General features: G+C 53.6%; 1 protein-coding gene across 1 annotated transcript in view; it reads left to right on the top strand.

Moving 5' to 3' along the window:
* The window catches only part of LOC105820266 (protein Daple), a gene marked incomplete at its 3' end in the record, with an annotated part of 113,019 nt that overhangs the window by 74,726 nt on the left and 19,188 nt on the right, over positions 1 to 19,105 (top strand). Inside the window, exons 5-10 of the mRNA XM_012656726.1 lie at positions 3,937 to 3,995; positions 4,809 to 4,892; positions 7,579 to 7,719; positions 8,195 to 8,379; positions 9,095 to 9,176; positions 9,509 to 9,667. Coding sequence (XP_012512180.1) covers positions 3,937 to 3,995; positions 4,809 to 4,892; positions 7,579 to 7,719; positions 8,195 to 8,379; positions 9,095 to 9,176; positions 9,509 to 9,667 — 710 coding nt within the window. The remainder of the gene's footprint in view (positions 1 to 3,936; positions 3,996 to 4,808; positions 4,893 to 7,578; positions 7,720 to 8,194; positions 8,380 to 9,094; positions 9,177 to 9,508; positions 9,668 to 19,105) is intronic.

Below are 19,105 nucleotides of genomic sequence, written 5' to 3'. Positions count from 1 at the left end.
GCCTAGCCCAGAAAGTGTGTTCTGAACATTCACCCGGCTACATCTTCAAGAACCAAAGAGTAGAGTCAAAAGGGACCCTAGAGATGATATACCAGAAGATAATAATAGGTTTTGCTTCATGCACCAACTTCCATTGATTGGTAGTCAGTGGAGTGCTGAGATCAGGAGGATTCGGAGGCCTCGTTCGAGGCCGAGTAAGAAATGCTTGAGATTGACCGTGTCTGCCACGGACTCAGGGTTAGAAAGTCAGGGAATTTTCCAACCTGCACATTTTAGAGGATTATGTATTTTAATTGTCCAGCCACATCTCTGTCCCCACGTCCACCCTTACAGCATGTGGGGTGTGAGGTAATTTCCCTTCTGATTGCTGTTAACACTGGTAGCTTTAGAGACAGCTCAGACGAGCTTATCTGCATTCGCTTTCTGTTCAGAAAGGCTGAGATGAGTTAGTTTCTTTGCGTCAAGACTCCAGGAAATGGTAGTCAAGTTAAGGTTTTTCTTAGACTCAGCCGTTGGCTCAGGCTGTTGTGGGATCCCCTTGGTGTTTCCCTGCACCCAGCAGGTATAGCAGTGGATGGCTGTGGAGGGTGGCTGTTGTTTCTCCACCACCACCCCCGGAGGTTGTGTGTGACTCACTTGGTGTGGAAATCCACATGGTTTTGTGACACACCCCCCACCCCCCATTTCTCACTCTGGACACCAACTCGAGGAAGATTGACCACAAAACATTTATAATCTAGCAGGCACCATGCTCTCTTTTCTCTGGGCATTTGCACATGCTGTTCACTGTGCCTACAGCGCCCTCCCTTGCCTACCCCCCAAGTCTGTCTCCTTTTCATCTGTGGGGGCTCAGCTCATTGTCATTCCCTTTGGAAGCCTTGCCTGATCCTTGGCCCTTTTCCAGGTTTCCATAGCATTTATCAGTTTTTAAATCGATGATTTACTTGTCAGTCTCCACGGTGGTCTGAGCTGGGAGCACCACGCTGACTCCAGGGCGCATAGTAGGTGCTTGGCAAGGAGTTGTCTGTAGGTTTGTTTCTTCTTGGCCTGCTTGACTGTGTCACTGAGCCAGTCTTGCTGGCAGGGACCCAGGAGAGAGTTTTCTGGTATGTTTTAAAACTATTGAAAACCTACAATCTGGTAGATTTATGAAAATAGCAGTTCTTACTACTGAAATCCTGAAAGAAATTGGGCATGAGCTTCTCATGAGAAATAAAGGAACTTCTGCTACACGCCCCTCCCCCACTTTTTTATCTTTTGTAGAAATCTGTAGGGGTGGAAATCACAGGATGTGTTTGTCATAAGCAAATGTTTTTATTCACTTAGCCTGGTGAGAACCAGCACAGCTCTGCTTCCTTGGAATGAGGGCAGACGTGAATTTCTTAGTAACCTGTTCATCACTGAAGAGTTAATTTTTTTCCCTGAAAATTTTTCTAAGCTTCATTCTCTACCTTTAAAACCATTTTTTCTTGTGTTACGAAACTTAGCAAACAGCAATCCATGCTTTTCTAACAGTGCTCTGCGTCAGATTTAGTTTTTTCTTGATGTCTGGTGGGGGGTGGAATGGATGAAGAAATGAATGAGTGAATGACCCGGGGTTGTCACTGTGCGTCATTTCAGGGTGTCAAGGGGGTAGAACGGCCTCAGTGTGGTCTGAGCCCTCGCGTGTGCTGGGCTCCCATGGCACCGGCCTGTGTTCTCGCTGCTCCGTGGACCACCCTCTCCATCCCTTGCTCCCACTCTTGATTTGCTGTTTTAATCTGCTGGGGGCTGGGAAACTGGATCACTGGAGTTGTCTAAATGATTCTAAAGTATGGTGTAATTAGCTCCTTTGGGGCCGTTGCTGGGCATAGAGTACGTGAAGATTTTCTGCGCTAACTCTGATCTCTGTTTGGGCTGATCTGAGGCCCTTAAAAGGCTTCCTTGTATCTCATCTCCCTGACGGTTACAGTACCAGGTAAACGGCCTTGGAGAAGGTGAGTCTCTCTGTGGGAAGATGAGCCTTCGCTGGCTGGGAAGGGTCTGTTCCTGTATCCACCGGGGCATGCGATTGGCACTTGCCAATGACGTGTACTGACGGGACAGAGGGGGCGGGAGCCCGGGGTTGGGCTGGAGGGCGCTGTCCCTGAGACTGATCGGACGCTTTGTCAGTGCTCAGACGCCGGCATCTGCTTTCCTCTTTCTCGAAACTAAAATTAAGCACCTGATCAATAGCTCGGTGTTAACAGAGAAGCGAGTCGTTGTGGTGATGTGTATTAATATTCTATGGATTAGAGCCTCTCGTGCCAAATAAAACTCCTCAAGTTAAAAAAAATCATAAGAGTGAGCGTATTTTCTTCTCAAATATTGATGAATTTCCACACTTACTAGCAGGAGAAGGATTGAGCCATAGTGGATTGATTCTCAGGTGTGTTCTTGAGAGCAGGAAAGTGCTGTGGCTCAGCCCAGCGGCCCCTCCCGCCCCACCTGCCCTGCCTTTGGGCCAGGCGGGGGCAGGTGTTCCTGGTCGAGTGAACTCCCAGCCCCAGTTCTGAGACTCCACAATGATCTCGTCATCTCAGGGGAAGCCGTTTCTAGCTGTTTCTCAGTTGAGGGGTGTTAGGAGGAGGTTGCATGTTCACGTGCTCCTTATGCCCAAGGACCTGAAGTGAACCACAGCATTAGTTCTTAGGACGGGAGCTTGGTTTTTTCATCCCAGCAGTCTTGGGTGGATACTTTGGGGTGTTTTGGCACAGTGTGGGTGGGAGATGGTAAATCTTTCAAGAAAATGATGCTATTTCTGGAATGTCCCTCCTTCTCCAAATATAATGGATATTTGATGTAATGAAAAAGGCAGAACACCATAGGATGTTTTGTTTTTTTTTTTACCTGAAAGGAAACCCTGCTCATCACTCAGGCCAGCTGTCCCCATTGTATAGATGTGGAAACTGAGGCTTAAAGACAGAATGTGGCTTGTCCAGGTCACACTGTTTATTCAAGTGATTGAGATGGATAAACAGACGAAGACACATCAAAGAGACACAATTTTAAATGATGAAAGGATCTTTTGCCTATCTGATTGGCAAAGCTGAGGAAGAGTGGTAAGATAGGTGTGTTGGTCAGGGTAGGAAAATGGGGCTTAGTGCCTGTTTCACAGGGTAAAGTGCTAAAACCTGTCTGCAGGGCAGTTCAGCGATATGAAAAGCTTGAAAGATAAGTTTACCGCAAGGAAATAAGGATATGCATAAAGAATTCGCCACCAAGATGTTCTTCGTAGCATTGTTTAGACTAAGATACCGAAAAATTGAACCTCTGAACCTCTGGAAGGGGATTGTTTGAATAAGTTAGTGGCCTTCCTTCAAAGTAAGTGTACAACCATCAAAAATGACGTCTGTGTGTTTTCTGGAATTCGCTTTAGAATACTGCACCCAAACAATGAAACTTACAAAACAGGGAAAAGGAGGAGGGAGATAGAATTAGATGTGCAGAATGTTGGTAACATGAAGCTGAGTATGGAGGGGTTTATTATACTGCTCTTCCTCGTCTGTTTGGAATTTTGCATAATGGAAAGGATAAGGTTGTATACAGCCTCATTTTAGCGTCAACTCCATATTTCCTGTGGGGATTGCTCTCTCCTGTTGCACCTTGCTTACCATACATGCTAAAAAGAGATGCTGATTTAAGGTTCATTAATTATGAAGAGATATTTATGATACATTTGAATGGAAGAGAGCTTCACATAGTTATGTGCAGCATTCTCTTTTGGTTAAAAATGTAAATAAATGCATAGGTAGAAAATAGTTGGAGCGTGTACACCTGAGTGGCTATCACTGGGTAGAGAAGTGGGGTTTTTTTTTTTAGTTTAGTTAATAATTTTTTTCCCCTAGAACAAGTGTGTCGATGGTGAAATTATATAAACAGTTGGGATTAACTAAATCTGTTGCTCTCCTGATCTAGGGAAGAGCATGGAGGAGATTAAGAAGGTGCTGCTGCTGGTGCTGGGCTGTGCCGTCCAGGTGGGGATCGCGCAGGGGCCGCAGAGGAGCCCCCTTAGCCGTTTCATGTTTGCATCTGTGGGGGGAAAACAAGCCCTTAGCTTAGGTGGGAGTGACCTCCCTCAGTCCAGTGTGACATAAGGCTGCTGGGTTCCTAGGAGACAGTGGCCATCATCTTAGGTGGCAGATGTGTCTACTACCAGGGCACCCTGGGCAGGAGGCCAGTGCACTATCAGCACATTGTCCCCAGTATAGGAACTCACCCAACAGGGATCTGCAAACTACAGCCCATGGGCCAGTGGGACCTGCCGCCTATATTTGTTGGTGCCTATATTTGTAAATAAAGTTTTATGGGAACACAGCCACGTGGCTTCACACGCTGTCTGTGGCTGCTTTCTCATTACGACAGCAGCATTGAGTGGTTGTGACGGAGATCAAATGGCCTGCGAAGTCTGAAATATTTACCATTCGGCCCTTTACAGATGAAGTTTGCCACCCCCTGGCCCAAACCAGGCGTTCTCCCCCTCTGCACGTTTAGGAATCATCTGGACAGCTTGTTTAAAAGGAGGAGCTGTGTGTCCCACCCCTGCGTTTTCCATCTGGGAGGGGGCTAAGGATGGGCTTTTTGAAAACAAGCTTCCCAGGTGATTCTGACATAGGTGGTCCTGGCAACACCGGGTCGGGGCTGGTCGGAGGTTGAAAGTATTCTTGGTTATAAAGGAGAAAGCAGGGGTGGGGGCGGTTCATTTTGAAACTATATTTCTGTGGCCGTGGTGGCCTCAAGTTTACCTTCCCTTGAAAACTGCTTCCATTAACACATGCGACCCTCTGCAGTGTGAGAAGAAAGAGGAGTTTATTGAGAGAATCAAACAGCTGGACATCGAGACCCAGGCTGGGATCGTGGCCCACATCCAGGAGGTAGGTGTGCGGCCTGGCGTCAGCTCAGTGTGGACTGCTGCCCGCGTGGCAGCCGGGGGGCAAAACCCCTCCCCGAGTGGAAAAGTTGAAAGACTACATCACTCATTAACGATTTTGCTAATTGTAGGTTTCAGACGCATCGATTCTATTTGGAAAGGTAGCCATCAATCAGCCAGCTAAAATAAAATGGGGGTAAAAATAAAAAATGGGAAAAAAAAATAACACCTCAATCAAGTCTTCTTTTGCCTTCTTCTTCTTACCTAATATGGACTCAGACTATTTTTAAGAGCTGTCAGGTGGTTTAGGCTCAGAATTTGATTTATAGGCCCTGAAAATGTATTCTGGCAAATGTCACCCAGCTTTGAATGGTTGATCTTTATAGAGATTCTCCGCTTCTGTCATTGACATGGCAGAGAAACAAGCTGCCACCACTTGGGAATCAAAACCAGAGAGTCCCAGAAGAGCTGCCTTGGGAGGCCCAGCCCAAGCTCAGGGCCCGGGGATGGGTCGGGAGGGCTCTGCGCTGCAGGTCGTTGGGGTGATACAGGAGGAGTGACCGCCAGTGACATTGGCAGAGGTGGTCTCAGCTGAAAAGTGGCTCTCCTGTGGGGCAGGCGCCTACCTGGAAGTGTACGTCCCTGACCGCCACTCCACCCTTCCTCCAAAATAAACGTTGCGTGTTTTAATTATCTTGAGGTTTAGCATTCAGTCTAATTGCACAGGTGAGATAAATGCATGAAATGACATGAGCACATAGGAGCTAATGTGTAACTGGCAGAGGCAGCTGAGCACTAAACTCCCCTTACCACGCGGGTGACGGGCTTCGGCTGGCCGGCCGGGCACTGTGGGCTAGGGAGTACTGAGCCCGGATTTGAAGCAGGAGGCAGACGTGGCTTGTTGTGGTGGGTAGGGGGTCCAATGAAGCCAAGGTCAGGGGAAGTCAGTATCGTATTAATAGTAAGCACTTGCAGCCATCGCTGGCCACCTGTCAGCCTAAGAACCATTCTGCCTTTCAGTTTCCCTGCGTGTTTCTGTGTTTTGAAAGTGTGCCTACCTAGACTGAGAGACGAGCCAGTTGGCTTGAGACGAGCCAGTTCTTTGCTTTTCTGTCTTTCCTGCCCAGCTGGCAGAATTTCTTTTTTCTTTTTTTTTTTTTTTTTAAGTACATCGCCGAGAGTCCTGCATGATTGTCAAATTCAGTGGGTGGCAGTGGGGACTGGGCTCCCAAATTCTCTGAGTGCTTTTGTAAAATTCAGGTGTCCAGGCCCTATGAGCAACACACTGAGCCAGAGTGGGGTGGGGAGGGGCACGAGGCTTTAATTAAAAGCTCGCAGGTGACCGTGGTGCAGCCAGGTCGAGCCCCTGAAGCCCAGCCACACCACGTTACAGGGGCCCCGAGACATCAAAGGATGGGCCTGCGGCAGGCCTAGAACCGGCCTCCACATCCCATGCCTTTAGGACACCCTGTATCCTGGGATGAGATTTCTCCTAATTCTCAGAGATCAGCTGTATGTAAACCTGTTCTTTTAAGGTGGGGAGAGGTAAGAAGGTGATGTCTTGTGAGGTACTAAAGGCCCCTGTTGACAGGCCTTGTTTTTGCTTTTTAGTTTTTTGAGTTTGTCTTTTTTTTTAAAAGCTATTCACTGCCTCCATTTACTGCTCTGAATAATTAAAGGACTTTTTTGGTGGGCTTCACTGAATAGATAGTCCTGGTTTCTTTGTTTTTGTTTTCCCTCTCTGAGGCCTGAGCACTGTAATATTTCTCTTCCAAAAATGAGGATAGGAACTCGAGAAGATCTGCTGCCTCCTCTGACGTACCTGGGGTCTGGACTGAGAAGGTCAGGTCAGCAAGGCCAGTCGACAGGCTGCTCTGCGTGGACAGGGCTGTGGGCTCCTGCCCAGGGAAAGAGACACAACCAGACCGTCTTCTGTGGCCCTTGGGAATGAGATCTACCTTCCCCTGAAAATGGTTTTAGAGTCTGAATAGTTCCCAAAAAACGCCCCAAGATTGCTGAGTACCAGCATTCTGATGTAAGATTTTTTTTGGTGGGGGGGAGATGGGGGTCTCACTCTGTTGCCCAGGCTGGAGTGCAGTGGCCCAGTCATAGCTCACTGCACCCCAAACTCTTGGGCTCAAGTGATCCTTGTGCCTCAGCCTCCTGAGTAGCTGAGTAGCTGGGACTACAGGCTCATGCCACCATGCTGCCCAGCTTGACATAAAATTCTTAATATTTTTGTTCTATTTGTATTAGATATCATTTTAAGCAGTAACAGTCCCCTTCCTCACCCTTCCACCCTGAGGCTTATCCTTCTGTATGTTGTAAATAGATGGTACTCCAATGAAGATACTTTATCTCAGGATCTTTTAGGGAAATGATTGTAAGAAGTGCTTTCTGGTACTAAAAAAAACCCAAAAATCAGTGTCCTCTTTGAACCAGTTCTGAAAGCAGAAGTGGTTTGTGTTAACGGAGCTCTGCTGAAGAGTTGGCTGCACTTGCTTAGGGAACCCCTCTCCTTGCCATAGAAGATGTGTCAGTAATGGGTCATTAACGCTGATGGAATGATACACCGTTTGCAGTGCTCGAGGGAAGTGGGTGCCTGCTTCTGCCTGGGCCGCCGCCACGTGGCTGTAGGCAGGTGGGTGCTCCTGCCGGCCTCTGCAATGCTGGACTATGTGTGCCCGCAGGTGACCCACAACCAGGAGAACGTGTTTGACCTGCAGTGGCTGGAGCTGCCCGACGTGGCCCCGGAGGAGCTGGAGGCCCTTTCGAGGAACATGGTGCTTCATCTCCGGAGGCTCATTGACCAGCGGGACGAGTGCACGGAGGTGCGTCTGCGGGGCCAGCACCCCGGGCAGGTGGGGAGGGGCTTGGGCCTGGGGTGCCAGGCACCCCGCCGCTCTCCTTTTCTCTCTGTCTCCAGGTTGGATGCCTCCCGGTCTTGTTGGTTGGGTTCTTGGTGGCGTGGCAGGGGTGGGTGGGACATGGGCACTTTCCCTGGCTATGGCTCCTGCAGCGAATGGTCACCGCAGAGACACCTGGGGGAGGATGGAGATCAGAATGCCAAGCTCAGGGTCCTCCATTTATACACTTCCCCTTTGCCCCACTAAATATTTCACGTCTTTTTGAAAATTTGTATCCCCCTTCCTCTGCCTTCCTCCTGGTTTCCTAGTCTCGGATGACATCCTCTCGTGTCCTCTGGTGGTTTTTCCACTCACTCTGAGCTCAGGCACTGTGCCGGGCCCAGGTGCACACTGGCTAACCCCTTTCATTCTCCTGTGTCCCCCTTCCTGCCGCCTGCAGCTGATCGTGGACCTGACCCAGGAGCGGGACTACCTGCAGGCGCAGCACCCCCCCAGCCCCGCCAAGTCCTCCAGCGCGGACTCCACTCCCAGCCCCACCAGCAGCCTCTCCAGCGAGGACAAGCAGCACCTGGCCGTGGAGCTGGCCGACACCAAGGCCAGGCTGCGGCGTGTCAGGCAGGAGCTGTGAGTCCCCTGCTGCTTCTCCTACGTTTGTCACCAACACGTTTCAGCGTGCCATCCCCTCACGCATGGTGCTGCCGATGGGACAGCTCAGGGCCCACGGCAGAGCCCTGGAGTCAGCTGGGGTCTGCTCCGAGCTCACTCTTTGACCATAGACCAGTTACCTCCCCTCCCCAGACCTGCACAGGGAGGGAGGGTTCTTCCCGGTCTTTAGGGTTCCCGCCAGCCCACACGTTACAGATTGTCTACAAAGTAAACTGCTGCCACCCACCAGCCCACTTGGGGACAGGAGTGACCACACGGTGGTGTGTTTTCTTGGCTGGAGGGAGGAGACACCTCACCCCATCTGGTGAGCCTGTTCTCCCAAGCTTCCTGCAGCTGGTGGATGTCACTTGGCCAGTCATGAGCCACCCTCCTGCCCTCTGCATCAGCAGGCGCAGGCTGCCCACCGAGTGGTATAGCTGTGGCTGGGGTCTCCTTACCTGCCCCACACACTCAGAGGGAAACCCAGGTGGACGTAGTTTGAGGGCGGGTGTTGAAAACTTAAAAAGAGAAAAAGTTTTGAGTTGGGAACGTTTTTGCAGGCTCCGTAAGCGGATCTCCTCCCCACCACCGGGTCCCTTCCTTTCCACGCTGCCGTCGAGGGAAGTGGGAGCCTGCTCCCGAGGGCTTGCCCAGGAAGCTCCTCCCACGCTCTTCCTCCTGATTGTTCTTGCAGGGAGGAGAAGACGGAGCAGCTTGTGGACACCAGGCACGAAGTGGACCAGCTGGTGCTGGAGCTGCAGAAAGTCAAGCAAGAGGTGAGCAGAAGGCGCGAGCATGCGCCCAGGGGTGGCAGGGCTGGTGGTCCTGGGTGCCCCGCAGTGTGGCCTGGAGGGTCAGGAATGCAATGTCGGTGTTTCCAGCAAAGCTGCCCGAGAGCCCGTTGTCCCAAGCACTGCCGTGGGGATGACCGTTTCCTAGCGATAGCGTGTGGAGACCCTCATGGTGGCACGCATACCGTGCCCTGCGGCCACCAGGAGCCGGCTCATCCTCAGCCGTCCCGGAGACACCACATGTTAGGGACTTGGCCTTTCTTCCCCGCTAGAGAGGTGCCCTAAGCTGGGTACCCCTGCCTTCGCTCACCTTCCAGAACATCCAGCTGGCGGCGGACGCCCGGTCTGCTCGCGCCTATCGAGATGAGCTGGATTCCCTGAGGGAGAAGGCGAACCGCGTGGAGAGGCTGGAGATGGAGCTGGCGCGCTGCAAGGAGAAGCTGCACGACGTGGACTTCTACAAGGCTCGCATGGAGGTAGGTGCTGCACCGCGCGGCTTCCCGGCGAGGCTGCCGGATCAGAAGCACGTTCGGACTGGCCTGCCCTCGGGGGCTTTGGGGGCCAAGCCACAGTCCGGACCCTAGCCTCCTGGGCTTCCCAGGCCCGCCACCTCTGTCCCTCCGCGTCAGGTGGGTGAGGAGGGGTGTGCCTGGTTGGCGGAGGGCGGGGATTCCTTTTGCGGTTTTCCTTCTCCCACCCTGTGCCACAGTGATGGCCTTACATCCGCAGGTACCTTTTTTGGTTTTTTTAAAAAGATTTCTTATAATGTTGGTGGCTAATTTTTAGGACTCAGTTCCTTCATCAGGAAAATAGGAACAGTACTACTCTATGAGGTTTTAAAGATGAAAGTGGTGCAGTCCCTGTAGAGTGGTTTAGGCAGGTCCCATGGGGACCCCCAGCCCGTGGAAGCTGCCCTGATAGGTGTTACTTTAATTCATATCCAGGTTGTGGGCGTGTGTGGGTGAAGGGGTCAAAGGTAAACAGAGACCCAGACCCGGGTGAGGTGACTGATGCATTCACCACCCGCCCTGACGGCCTCGCGCCGGCAGCAGCGTCCGGAACCTTCTTTTCTGAGGTTTTGGGACTTGGGTCCTGGTTGCCCATCCGAGGGATTCGGAAGTGGTCTCACGGCCCTGAGAAAATTCGTTCCGCTCCAGAGACTCAAGCTGGACAGGTGCCGAATGCCAGCCTGTACTGAGCGGACTCATTTGATGCTAATAGATGATCCCAACTCTCTTCTTACCAGCCCGGAGGCTGCTTAGGTGACAGTGCAGAGCTGGGGAGCCCGGAGTTGCCCCGCAGGACCGCTGCATGGTGCGTGCGGCGGCTCGCTCGGGGACGGCTGTTGGCTGAGGCACTTGACCTGCTCTCGTGCTGCCACCAGACCCTGGAGTCCCTGGGCCAGGCGAGGCGGCTGGAGGAGGCTGTGTCCCAGGGCCCGTTAGTTCCTCAGACTCACTTGGGGAGCGTCCCTTGAGGACTGTGAGTGACAGGGTGACTCATGTTACCTTCTCTGAGAAGGTGCCCTCGGTGCCCCGCAAAGGCAACCTGGGCCTGAGCAAGGGGCAGGTGCGAGGCTGGTTCTCGGCTTTGTCTGGAGATGACCCACTGGCTCCGTTGACTACGAGAGGCACAGATCCCCCAGCACGGGTGGGCTCTAGGACGTGGCAGGTCCTGAACGGTCGTCCTCACCTCCTGGAGGTGCCCGGTTGGGAGGGCCAGGTGCTGTGAGGCATCAGCTCCTCCTGCTCTGTGGGGACCTTGCGCAGCCCCAGAAGGGTCCCGAATGGAGTGCTGATCCCACGTCTCACCCGCCACTGTCGTGTGGTGGTGTGTGGTCTCAGGATCTGGTCTCCACCTTCGTTTCCGGCCTCGCCCGAGCGATCTCGCCCAGTCGCGCACACACACCTCCCCGCGTGCGTGGTGCCACGCCCTGCGCCAGGAGCAGAGGGTCTGGAAACAAACAGGCTGTGCTCCCCGCAACAGGGAGCTTCCAGACTATGAGAGAAGTGCAGCATGGGGACCCCTTTTTCGTGTTCTCAAATTTCACGCTTCTGTGTAGTAACAGCAATATTTGTCACATTGATTAATAATTTTCATAGTGAAAAGTTACCATGAGGTTAATAATGCCTTCAATTTTGTATTCATTTCATTAATCACGAGAGAAAGAGAAACCGTGTCTGTCTGCGTGAGACGTTTACCCAGGGGCAGGCAGCGACCCACGTGGGTTTGCAAATGCGGAGCGGCCTCGGCAGGGGACGAATCGGGCCTGGTCAGTGGAGTCCAGGCCAATGTGGAGAGGAGTGAGTTGTACTCTTCTCTGATGACACAGCGTGAGGACTCAGGTGAACAGTGACGGACACTCATCCTCGGATTGAAGTAGTTGCGGTAGCCTTGCAGACTGTCTCCCGTCCCTACTGATGCTTAGAATGATTTGTGACTCCCTCCCTTGTCCCTGTCCCAGGCTTGAAACCTTTCTGGATATGAGTGACTTTGTGTCCCTCCTGCAGTGACAGTAACTGAGCAGCACAGGCGCAGTGATGGGAGAGGCAGCTGAGCTCCCAGGCCTGCTGTCTGGCGAGAGAGGCCGGCAGGCACCGCGAGTGCTGTGCTGGGGGCCCCACTGGGGGTGGGTGGGGAACGCGTTCCTGGGGATGCGATGTTGAAAGTGCCACCTAAAATGGCAAGGAGGAGTTAACCAAACCGGGAGAGCCACGCAGAGGGAGAAGCAAAGGCCTAGAAGCCCAAGAAAGCGTCGTGCGGGAGGATACCTGGGGTCAGGGTCAGAGGGCCTGGTGTGTCCAGGCTGAACGGTGAGAGGCGAGGCTGCCTGGGTCGCGGGGCCCAGTCGTGGAAGGTGTGCAGTGTGCCCCAGCCTCATGCACCCGAGTCTTCATGAGGGGGACGCTGTGGTGTGTATTTCGGAAGCTCGCTGGGGCCACGTGGACCCAGGTCTGCCTGGAGCATGAGCCCAGTGTTCTGCCACTGCTTCCCTGAATCCCACTGCACTAGAACCCCTGGAACAGGATTTGCTTTGTGCTACTCACAGATATGTTCGCAGCATCAAAAATGGTCCCTGACCCATGGGAGGTGTTAGAGAAACACTTGCTGGGCAACTTATACCTGGAGTTGGCTTTGGGCAGCCCTGCCTTTGCTGCATTGGGAGAGCTGGCAGCTGGTGTGCTGCGGGCCGCGGAAGCTCTACCCTTCTCAAATATCTGCAGACGCAGGTACAGGAGCACAGACCTTCCCAGCCAGTCGCCTGCCTGAGCACTTGGGCGTATGGTGGAGTTAATGGAGAATGCAGCCCAGAGACCTCGGGACAGGTTGCTTTGAGATGGGAGCCAGGGAAGGTGAGCCCCATATCCCGGTACGGGGGCCTGTGCCAGTCAGTCCCTGCCTTGATGCACGTGTGACTTTGATGGGCCCATGTGTGCGTTTCAGTAAATAAGTGCACCCAGCTTTATATGCACGTCCATATTTTTCAGGGTGTAGTGATGCACATTTCCAAGGGATTTGCTGTGAGATTCCTTAAGAATAATTTCTGTGCAATTAAAAGCAAGCAGTGCCCTGAAGAAGTGCATCTGTGAATTGAGGTTAACCTGCAGGTGATAAAACTTTAGATTAAAAGGACCCAAGTATGAGGCGTACACATCCAGAAAATAAAAATAAAATGAATAGAGGGATTAGATGGATGGATAGCTACATGATAAAGCAAATGTAGCAAAAGTGTTAAATCGTAGAGTATCTAGGTAGTATGTGTGTGGGTGTGTATGATAAAGTCATTTCAGCTTTTCAGTACATTTTATATTTTTCACAATAAAATACTGGTGGTGGAAGGGTTGATCCAAGTAAAAGAACAACAGGACATTAACCATTTTGATTAAGCTCAACCCTGGTTAACCATATCAATTTAATTGTTTAAAGCTATGTAACAGCTTCCCGTAAGTCTCAGATCTTCTGGAGATACGGTCTGTGACTGGCTCTCTCCTAGGCGATTCTCCCTCCCCCGCAAAGGTTTTACAGTAATCTTTATGTTTTAAGAGTTAATATATTCATTATAAGAAACTGAAGAAGGCAAGAAGCGAAGAACAAAGTCATCCACAGTCACAAACGGTTGACAGTGCGATGTGTCCTCCCTGGTCCTGTGTGCGCACGCGACATCCCGTTTTCCGTGACTGCGATCGTGCGGTGTGCGTCGTGCTTCTTCACACATCACGGGTATTTACCGATTCGAAACCCCAAAGCTATAGGAGTATTTTGATAACCAAGAATACACTACACCAACTCAATCTGTTTGAAAAAAACGTAATCCTGCCTTTCTTTGGACAGAAATTTCCTGGAAGACGAAAATGGCAACAGGCTTCTAGATCAAAGTGTTGGCAGAGTTACATTAAAATACTGCATTCCCCTAATGCTCAATTTAAAATGAGACATAAAGCACCAGTGTTTCTAAGAGGAGTCAGATCTGTACCATTAAAGTATTAGCAAGAAGGTATGTTTATACTGAATCACTCAAATGTATTTTTATAGTGTGGCCCAAAGAGATGCACATACGCAATGGCCGTCACCAGAATGTAAATGTGGACGCATCTGCATGCATCTCTCCCTTTTTACTTCCTGGATTCTTCTGCCCTCCCAAGCTGGAGGACCAGGCTGCCGATGGACAAAGTACTGCCCCCGTCCCCAACCCAGGCTTCACTGCTGGCTTCCCTCGGGAGAGGGGCCTGTCTGTGGGTGCAGTGTGGCCAGCGGCTTCCTTTGTGGACCTTGAGCCTTCGCGGGTGGGGACTCTCTGATGTGACGGTGTGCGAGGGGCCCGGCACACACGAGGCGCGTGGGAATCACTCCACTCTTTGCTCTGCTGTGGAAAGATGTGCAGCCTGGGGGTGGGGGTGGGGGAGGAATCCTGAGTTTTTTGTCTCCTTGGGATTGAAAACGGTGCTGTTGGCATTACTGCGGGAGAGCAGAGAGGAGCGTGGTGGTTGCGTTCGTGCCGTCTCGAGTTTGTGAGCACCTGCCACGCGTGTGATGCTTTTCCAGGTACAGAGGGAACGACAGGTGGCCGGGCCCTGGGAGGCCGCCCCGTCTAACCCTGAAAAGACATCAGTGCGCTTCACCGAAGGACAGTTTCTGCCACATGGGAGGAAAAGATCATGGACCAAGGCTTCAGGGTGAGGGCAGGTTAATTTTGGTTAGAAAAACATGGGATGCGATTTACGTGGTTTGTTTTTAAACGTCTGGCAGCTTTTTTGTGGTTTCTAGTCTGGTTTACACACGGGTTGAAACAACAAAAAAGAGAGCAGAGGAGGCATCCCTTGGTCCAGGAGGAAGCATGGGGGCGGCGTGGGGTGGTCCCGGACTTCCCTGTGCAAACAGCAGTCCCAGGCAGTGCCCTCAGGGCCACGTAGGGGGAGGAGGATGGAGGCAGAAAGAAATTGCCTGGAAGGTTCTCTGTTCCCGCACTTTGTGACTGGCTGAAAGTTTCCACAGCCGGCAAAGGGCAGATGCGTAGATGCCGTGCGCGTCCTGAGCACAGCGGACCCGGCCTTTCTCTGCCCCTCCGTGGGATGCACAGCTTTCTAGGCCGTGCTCATTTCAAAATAGACAGCCCGAGAGGCAGAGACCTAGCCAGGCGCAGTCCGAGCTGCGACACCAGCTTGCCGGCTGTTGGGCAGGTCTTGCTTGTGAAAGGAGGGGGTGGTCTGGGCGTCTCTGAGACCCTGACACCCTGGCATCTTGTGGCATCGGAGCGTTTGTCCCAGTAAGCCCCTCTCCACAGGGAGACCCCAGAGAGGAGATGGGGCCCCGGGAGCAGATCTTTGCAGTGAGGGGTCAATCAGAGGGATGGGCAGGGTGTTGGCCGGGCACAAGCCAGTTGGGAGCTGGGTTAATGATCAGTCCCAGGGGGTCTGGGTGGCTGGGTGGGTTGGTCTGTCTGTCTGTCTCTCTTACACACACACACTCTGCCCCCAATGCAAAGTCACACCCCTGAGATAACACCGGGGGTGCTCAGGATCAGGAAGGGGGAGGGGTTTGCCGAGGGGCTGATCTGTCCTGCCCATGGGGCTGGGGGGGTGGCTCTTCGCATTCCTTCGGCCCCCTCTGTCCCCAGGCAGGGTCTCCCACCTGCTCCCTGGGCTCCTGCAGAGACCCGGGTCATCTCCAGCAGGAGAGGTGCACAGGACACACTTGGTGACTTGCGTTCGTGCCTTAGGATCCTCGAGACTCTTCCGTCGTTACCTTAGAAGAAACACAAAAACCTTCCCGCTTTCTCTGACTCTGGAGCTGCAGGTTCCTGGGCTGCCCTTTGCGGGCAGAAACAAGAGTGTCAGCTGTGGTCCCGTTTCCTCCCCTGCCACCTGCACCTCCACTCACCGAAACCACTCTCGCGAGTGGAGGGTGCTCGTCACGTGGTTGCCAGATTGGCGGGCGCCTCTCAGCACCCCCAGCCCACCCTGGCTGGGGCCCAGCTGCTTCCTCCTGGGTGCCGCCCTCCTCACTCCCTGGTTGCCCCAATGCTAACCCTGCCCTTGCAGACCCTCGGGGCTGCCCCGCTCAGCCCACCCCATGCGTCCCTGCCCCTCCTCGGGCCTCCTCCATGGCTGGCCCACCTGCCTCCCACCCCTTCCCTCAGCTCCATGCACAGACCACGGGTCCCACATCTCACCCCTCAGGCCAGGTCCGTCCTGCACTGCAGGCTCAGTCCATCTGGGCGGCCAGAGGGTCTCAGGGTCAGCACGTCGAGCTTCATTGTCTCCCTCCAGACTGGCCTGTATCACCTGGACTGGAGTCACCGTCCACTCACTCGGGCGCTCAAGCCAGAGCACAGGGCCACCCGATTCTCTCTCTCTCCCCTATCCCACCCCTGCTGTGCCAGGCCCAGGTGCGCCCCAGCACGGCGCCACCCCATGGCAGGTGTTTGAAGAGTGCGTGCCGCGCCTCGCTGGCCTTGCTCGTGTTACTCCAGAGTCTGCCCATCTGGGCGGCCGTTCTGCCTGCTCCTCGGTCTCCTGGCTCACACCCCCCTGTCCTGCTGCCCCTTTGCAGCAGCTGCTCAGGCGCCTCTGCACCGCTCTTGGGGCAAAGTCCACGTTGTATCCTTGTCTGCCCCTCATCCCTGTCTGGCCCCCAATGCGCAGGTGCTTCCTTGGCCCAGCCCCCTCTCCTCCTGGCTCACTCTTCCAGCCTCGGGGGCTAGGCCTGGGGCCAGGGGTCGGGGGTTGGGCTCTGCAGACTGTGCCCTCCAGCCGCCGCCTCAGGGTTTCCAGGCAGCGCTGGTCACTGGTCATCAGGATGATGTCCTTTCCTGCCTGTTTCCCCACCACAGCAGGAGCTCTTTAGGACAGGGTCTGTGCCTTGCTGACCTGAGTCCTCTGTGCCCAGCATACTGTCTAGCTCAGGAGTCGACAAAGTATAGTCACTGGGCCAGATCCAGCCACCACCAGTTTTTATGAATAAAGTTTTGTTGAGACACAGCTAATAGCCATTTATTACCTCTGGTGGTTGTTGTGTTCCCCCCCGCAGAGTTGAGTAGTTGCAACAGAGCCTTACGACCTGCAGAGCTGAAAATATTTACCATCTGGGCGTTTACACACCCCTAGTCTGGCCCAAAGTGTGTGCACGGTAAGGTTTTCCCTGAGCGGTGATGGCTGCGTGTTTATGAAGCTTTTTGCACGTGCCAGGGATGGTGACAAGCTCTGACTGCATCGTTGCATTCAAGCCTCTCGGTGGCCCTGTGAGGTTTAGGAGCCACTGTTGGTTCCTCTCATCTTTTCAGATGAGAAAACGGAAGATTAATAAATAACTTGCGCAGCGCCGCAGTTGCTGGGCGGGTGGACCTGGGATCCGAACGCAGCTGTCTGCCTCCAGGACCTTGACTGCCCGCCAGGGAGTGACCGTGGCCTCGGCCTTCACCGGGAGGCAGGACACAGAGGGGGTGCAGGGGGGTGGGGAAATGGAGGTGCTTGTGGGAGGAGTGATGGGCTGCCACTGCCGGGGGGGTGGGGGGGCTGGAGCACGGAGGAGTGAGGAGGGGCCCCGGCCCCCAGCAGCTCATGTCGGAACTAAGACATCGTGTCGTAAGCGGGGAATGTTAAAATTTGGGAACTGACTGAGGGCACCTTGAACACAGGGAGACCTTCTGTTCCAACTTGGGACTTTTTGTCTGTCTTTGTTTCTTCATCACTCGTAAGGAGTTTTGAAAAGATGCGGCACACTAAGAAGTTGAGCAGGACAGGACTGACATTTGGTTTACGGTTCGGTCCCCCACGCTCCTCAAATCAGGTGAAGTTTAGAAACAGGCAGGTCTGTCTGAACACAGTGGGTGCTCCGTTGCTGGCACCGATTGAACTGGTGGCGATGACGGCAGCTGGCGGGTTCATGGGCCTCGGGTGCCCTGCAGGGAGCATTTCCCCACGCATCTTCCAAGCCCGTGTCACCCTGTTTGCCTGCCCGTCTTGGAAAGGAGGAACCCGCGGCTGAGAGGTCCCACGGCTTGGGTTTGGAGCAGAGCTGGGAATCGGTTATCCCATGTGGCTCATCACCGCTCCAAGTCCCGGTGGCGGATCAGAACTGGAGCTCTGGGGACCAGCCCTCAGGTCTGGCCTGTGGCTTCATAAATGCGGCCCCTTCAGCTGTTTGCTGGGCTGGGTCAGGCCTTTAAATAGCCTCCCGGTTCAGCTGGGGTCGGGGCCGTGGTGGGGCACGCTGGCCTTGGGCAGCTGCCCGGAGGTGTGGAATCGGGCTCCTCACTCCTCCACGCCAGCCCTTGGTGGAGCCCTGGGCTGGCTTTAGGAGCTTGGGCGCAGCTCCTTCCAGATCCCGTTTCTCACTGCTGCGGTGGCGGGGGTGTGTGCAAGGCAAGTTGAGGTATTTCTGTTGCCTAATACATACATAATGGAGGTTGAAACTGCCAGAAAATTGAGGTATATTTGAATAGTAGTTAGAAATCATTCTGTTCCATGCTGTGTTCCACTCCTGGCACCTTTGTCCCTTCTTGCCTGTCAAGTCTCCGAGTCTGTCAAGGCCCACCTCATGTGCCACCTTTGACTCCACCCCAGAGGCATGATTTGGCCAACTAGTGTTATCAAACACTATGTGAGGCTCATGGGAGCAGAATCGGGACAGTCCTGCCCCGAGGGATTCCCAGTCTGGGGGAGGACGACAGACCAGCCAGCTGTTGCTGCGAGTGGACCCAGGGAATGCTGGGAGTCCAAACACCTGACTCAGCAGGTGGGATGGAGTGAATTCCCAAGCACTTCCCAGAGGGGGCAACTCAGGCTGGGTCTTGAAGGCTGAATAGGAGTTGGTTGTGAGAATGAAGGGGCAGCCTGCGCAGTGGCTGCTCAGGATCTGAGAGTAGTGATCCTGGGGAGTGCTGGTGGGCAGACCCTGCCCCAACACTGGGTGGGAACAGTGTGGGCAACAGCCAGAGAGGGGAGGCTGGGCCTTCTTTCCACTTGAAATTCCCAGTTGTGCTTTGGCTGATGTCGTTAGTAGCAGCAGTCTGTGCCTCTCTTACGCACATGAGCCCCTTGAGGATAGTTCTTCAGGGACCTGAGGGCGGTGGAGGGAACACGGTCTGGAGCTCTGAGGCCCAAGTTCAAGCCCCAGCTCTGCCCCTCACTGGGTTTGTCACTTTGAGCTCGTTCCTTAATTCTTCCAAGTTAGTCGTTGTCTAATGGCTGTCCCTGCAGGGAACAGGGAAGAACTGTTCCTGCCTCCCTCTGAGGACTGCTGTGAGGTGTGAGTGACATGGACGATGTGGCTTTCTGAGTGCAAGGCCAGCCACAGCGTAGACGTGGTCTCCGCCAGGCACGGGCAGAGAGAAGGCAGAGAGGTGAACCCAGAGTTTTGTGGTTTTTTTTTTTTGAGACAGTCTCACTGCGTTGCCCGGACTAGAGTGCCGTGGC

This window comes from Propithecus coquereli, unplaced genomic scaffold, assembly GCF_000956105.1.
Source record: "Propithecus coquereli isolate 6110/MARCELLA unplaced genomic scaffold, Pcoq_1.0 Scaffold516, whole genome shotgun sequence".
Lineage (NCBI taxonomy): Eukaryota > Metazoa > Chordata > Mammalia > Primates > Indriidae > Propithecus > Propithecus coquereli.
Note: the sequence above shows the minus strand (reverse complement) of the source record. Positions and strands in the feature narration are given on the sequence as shown.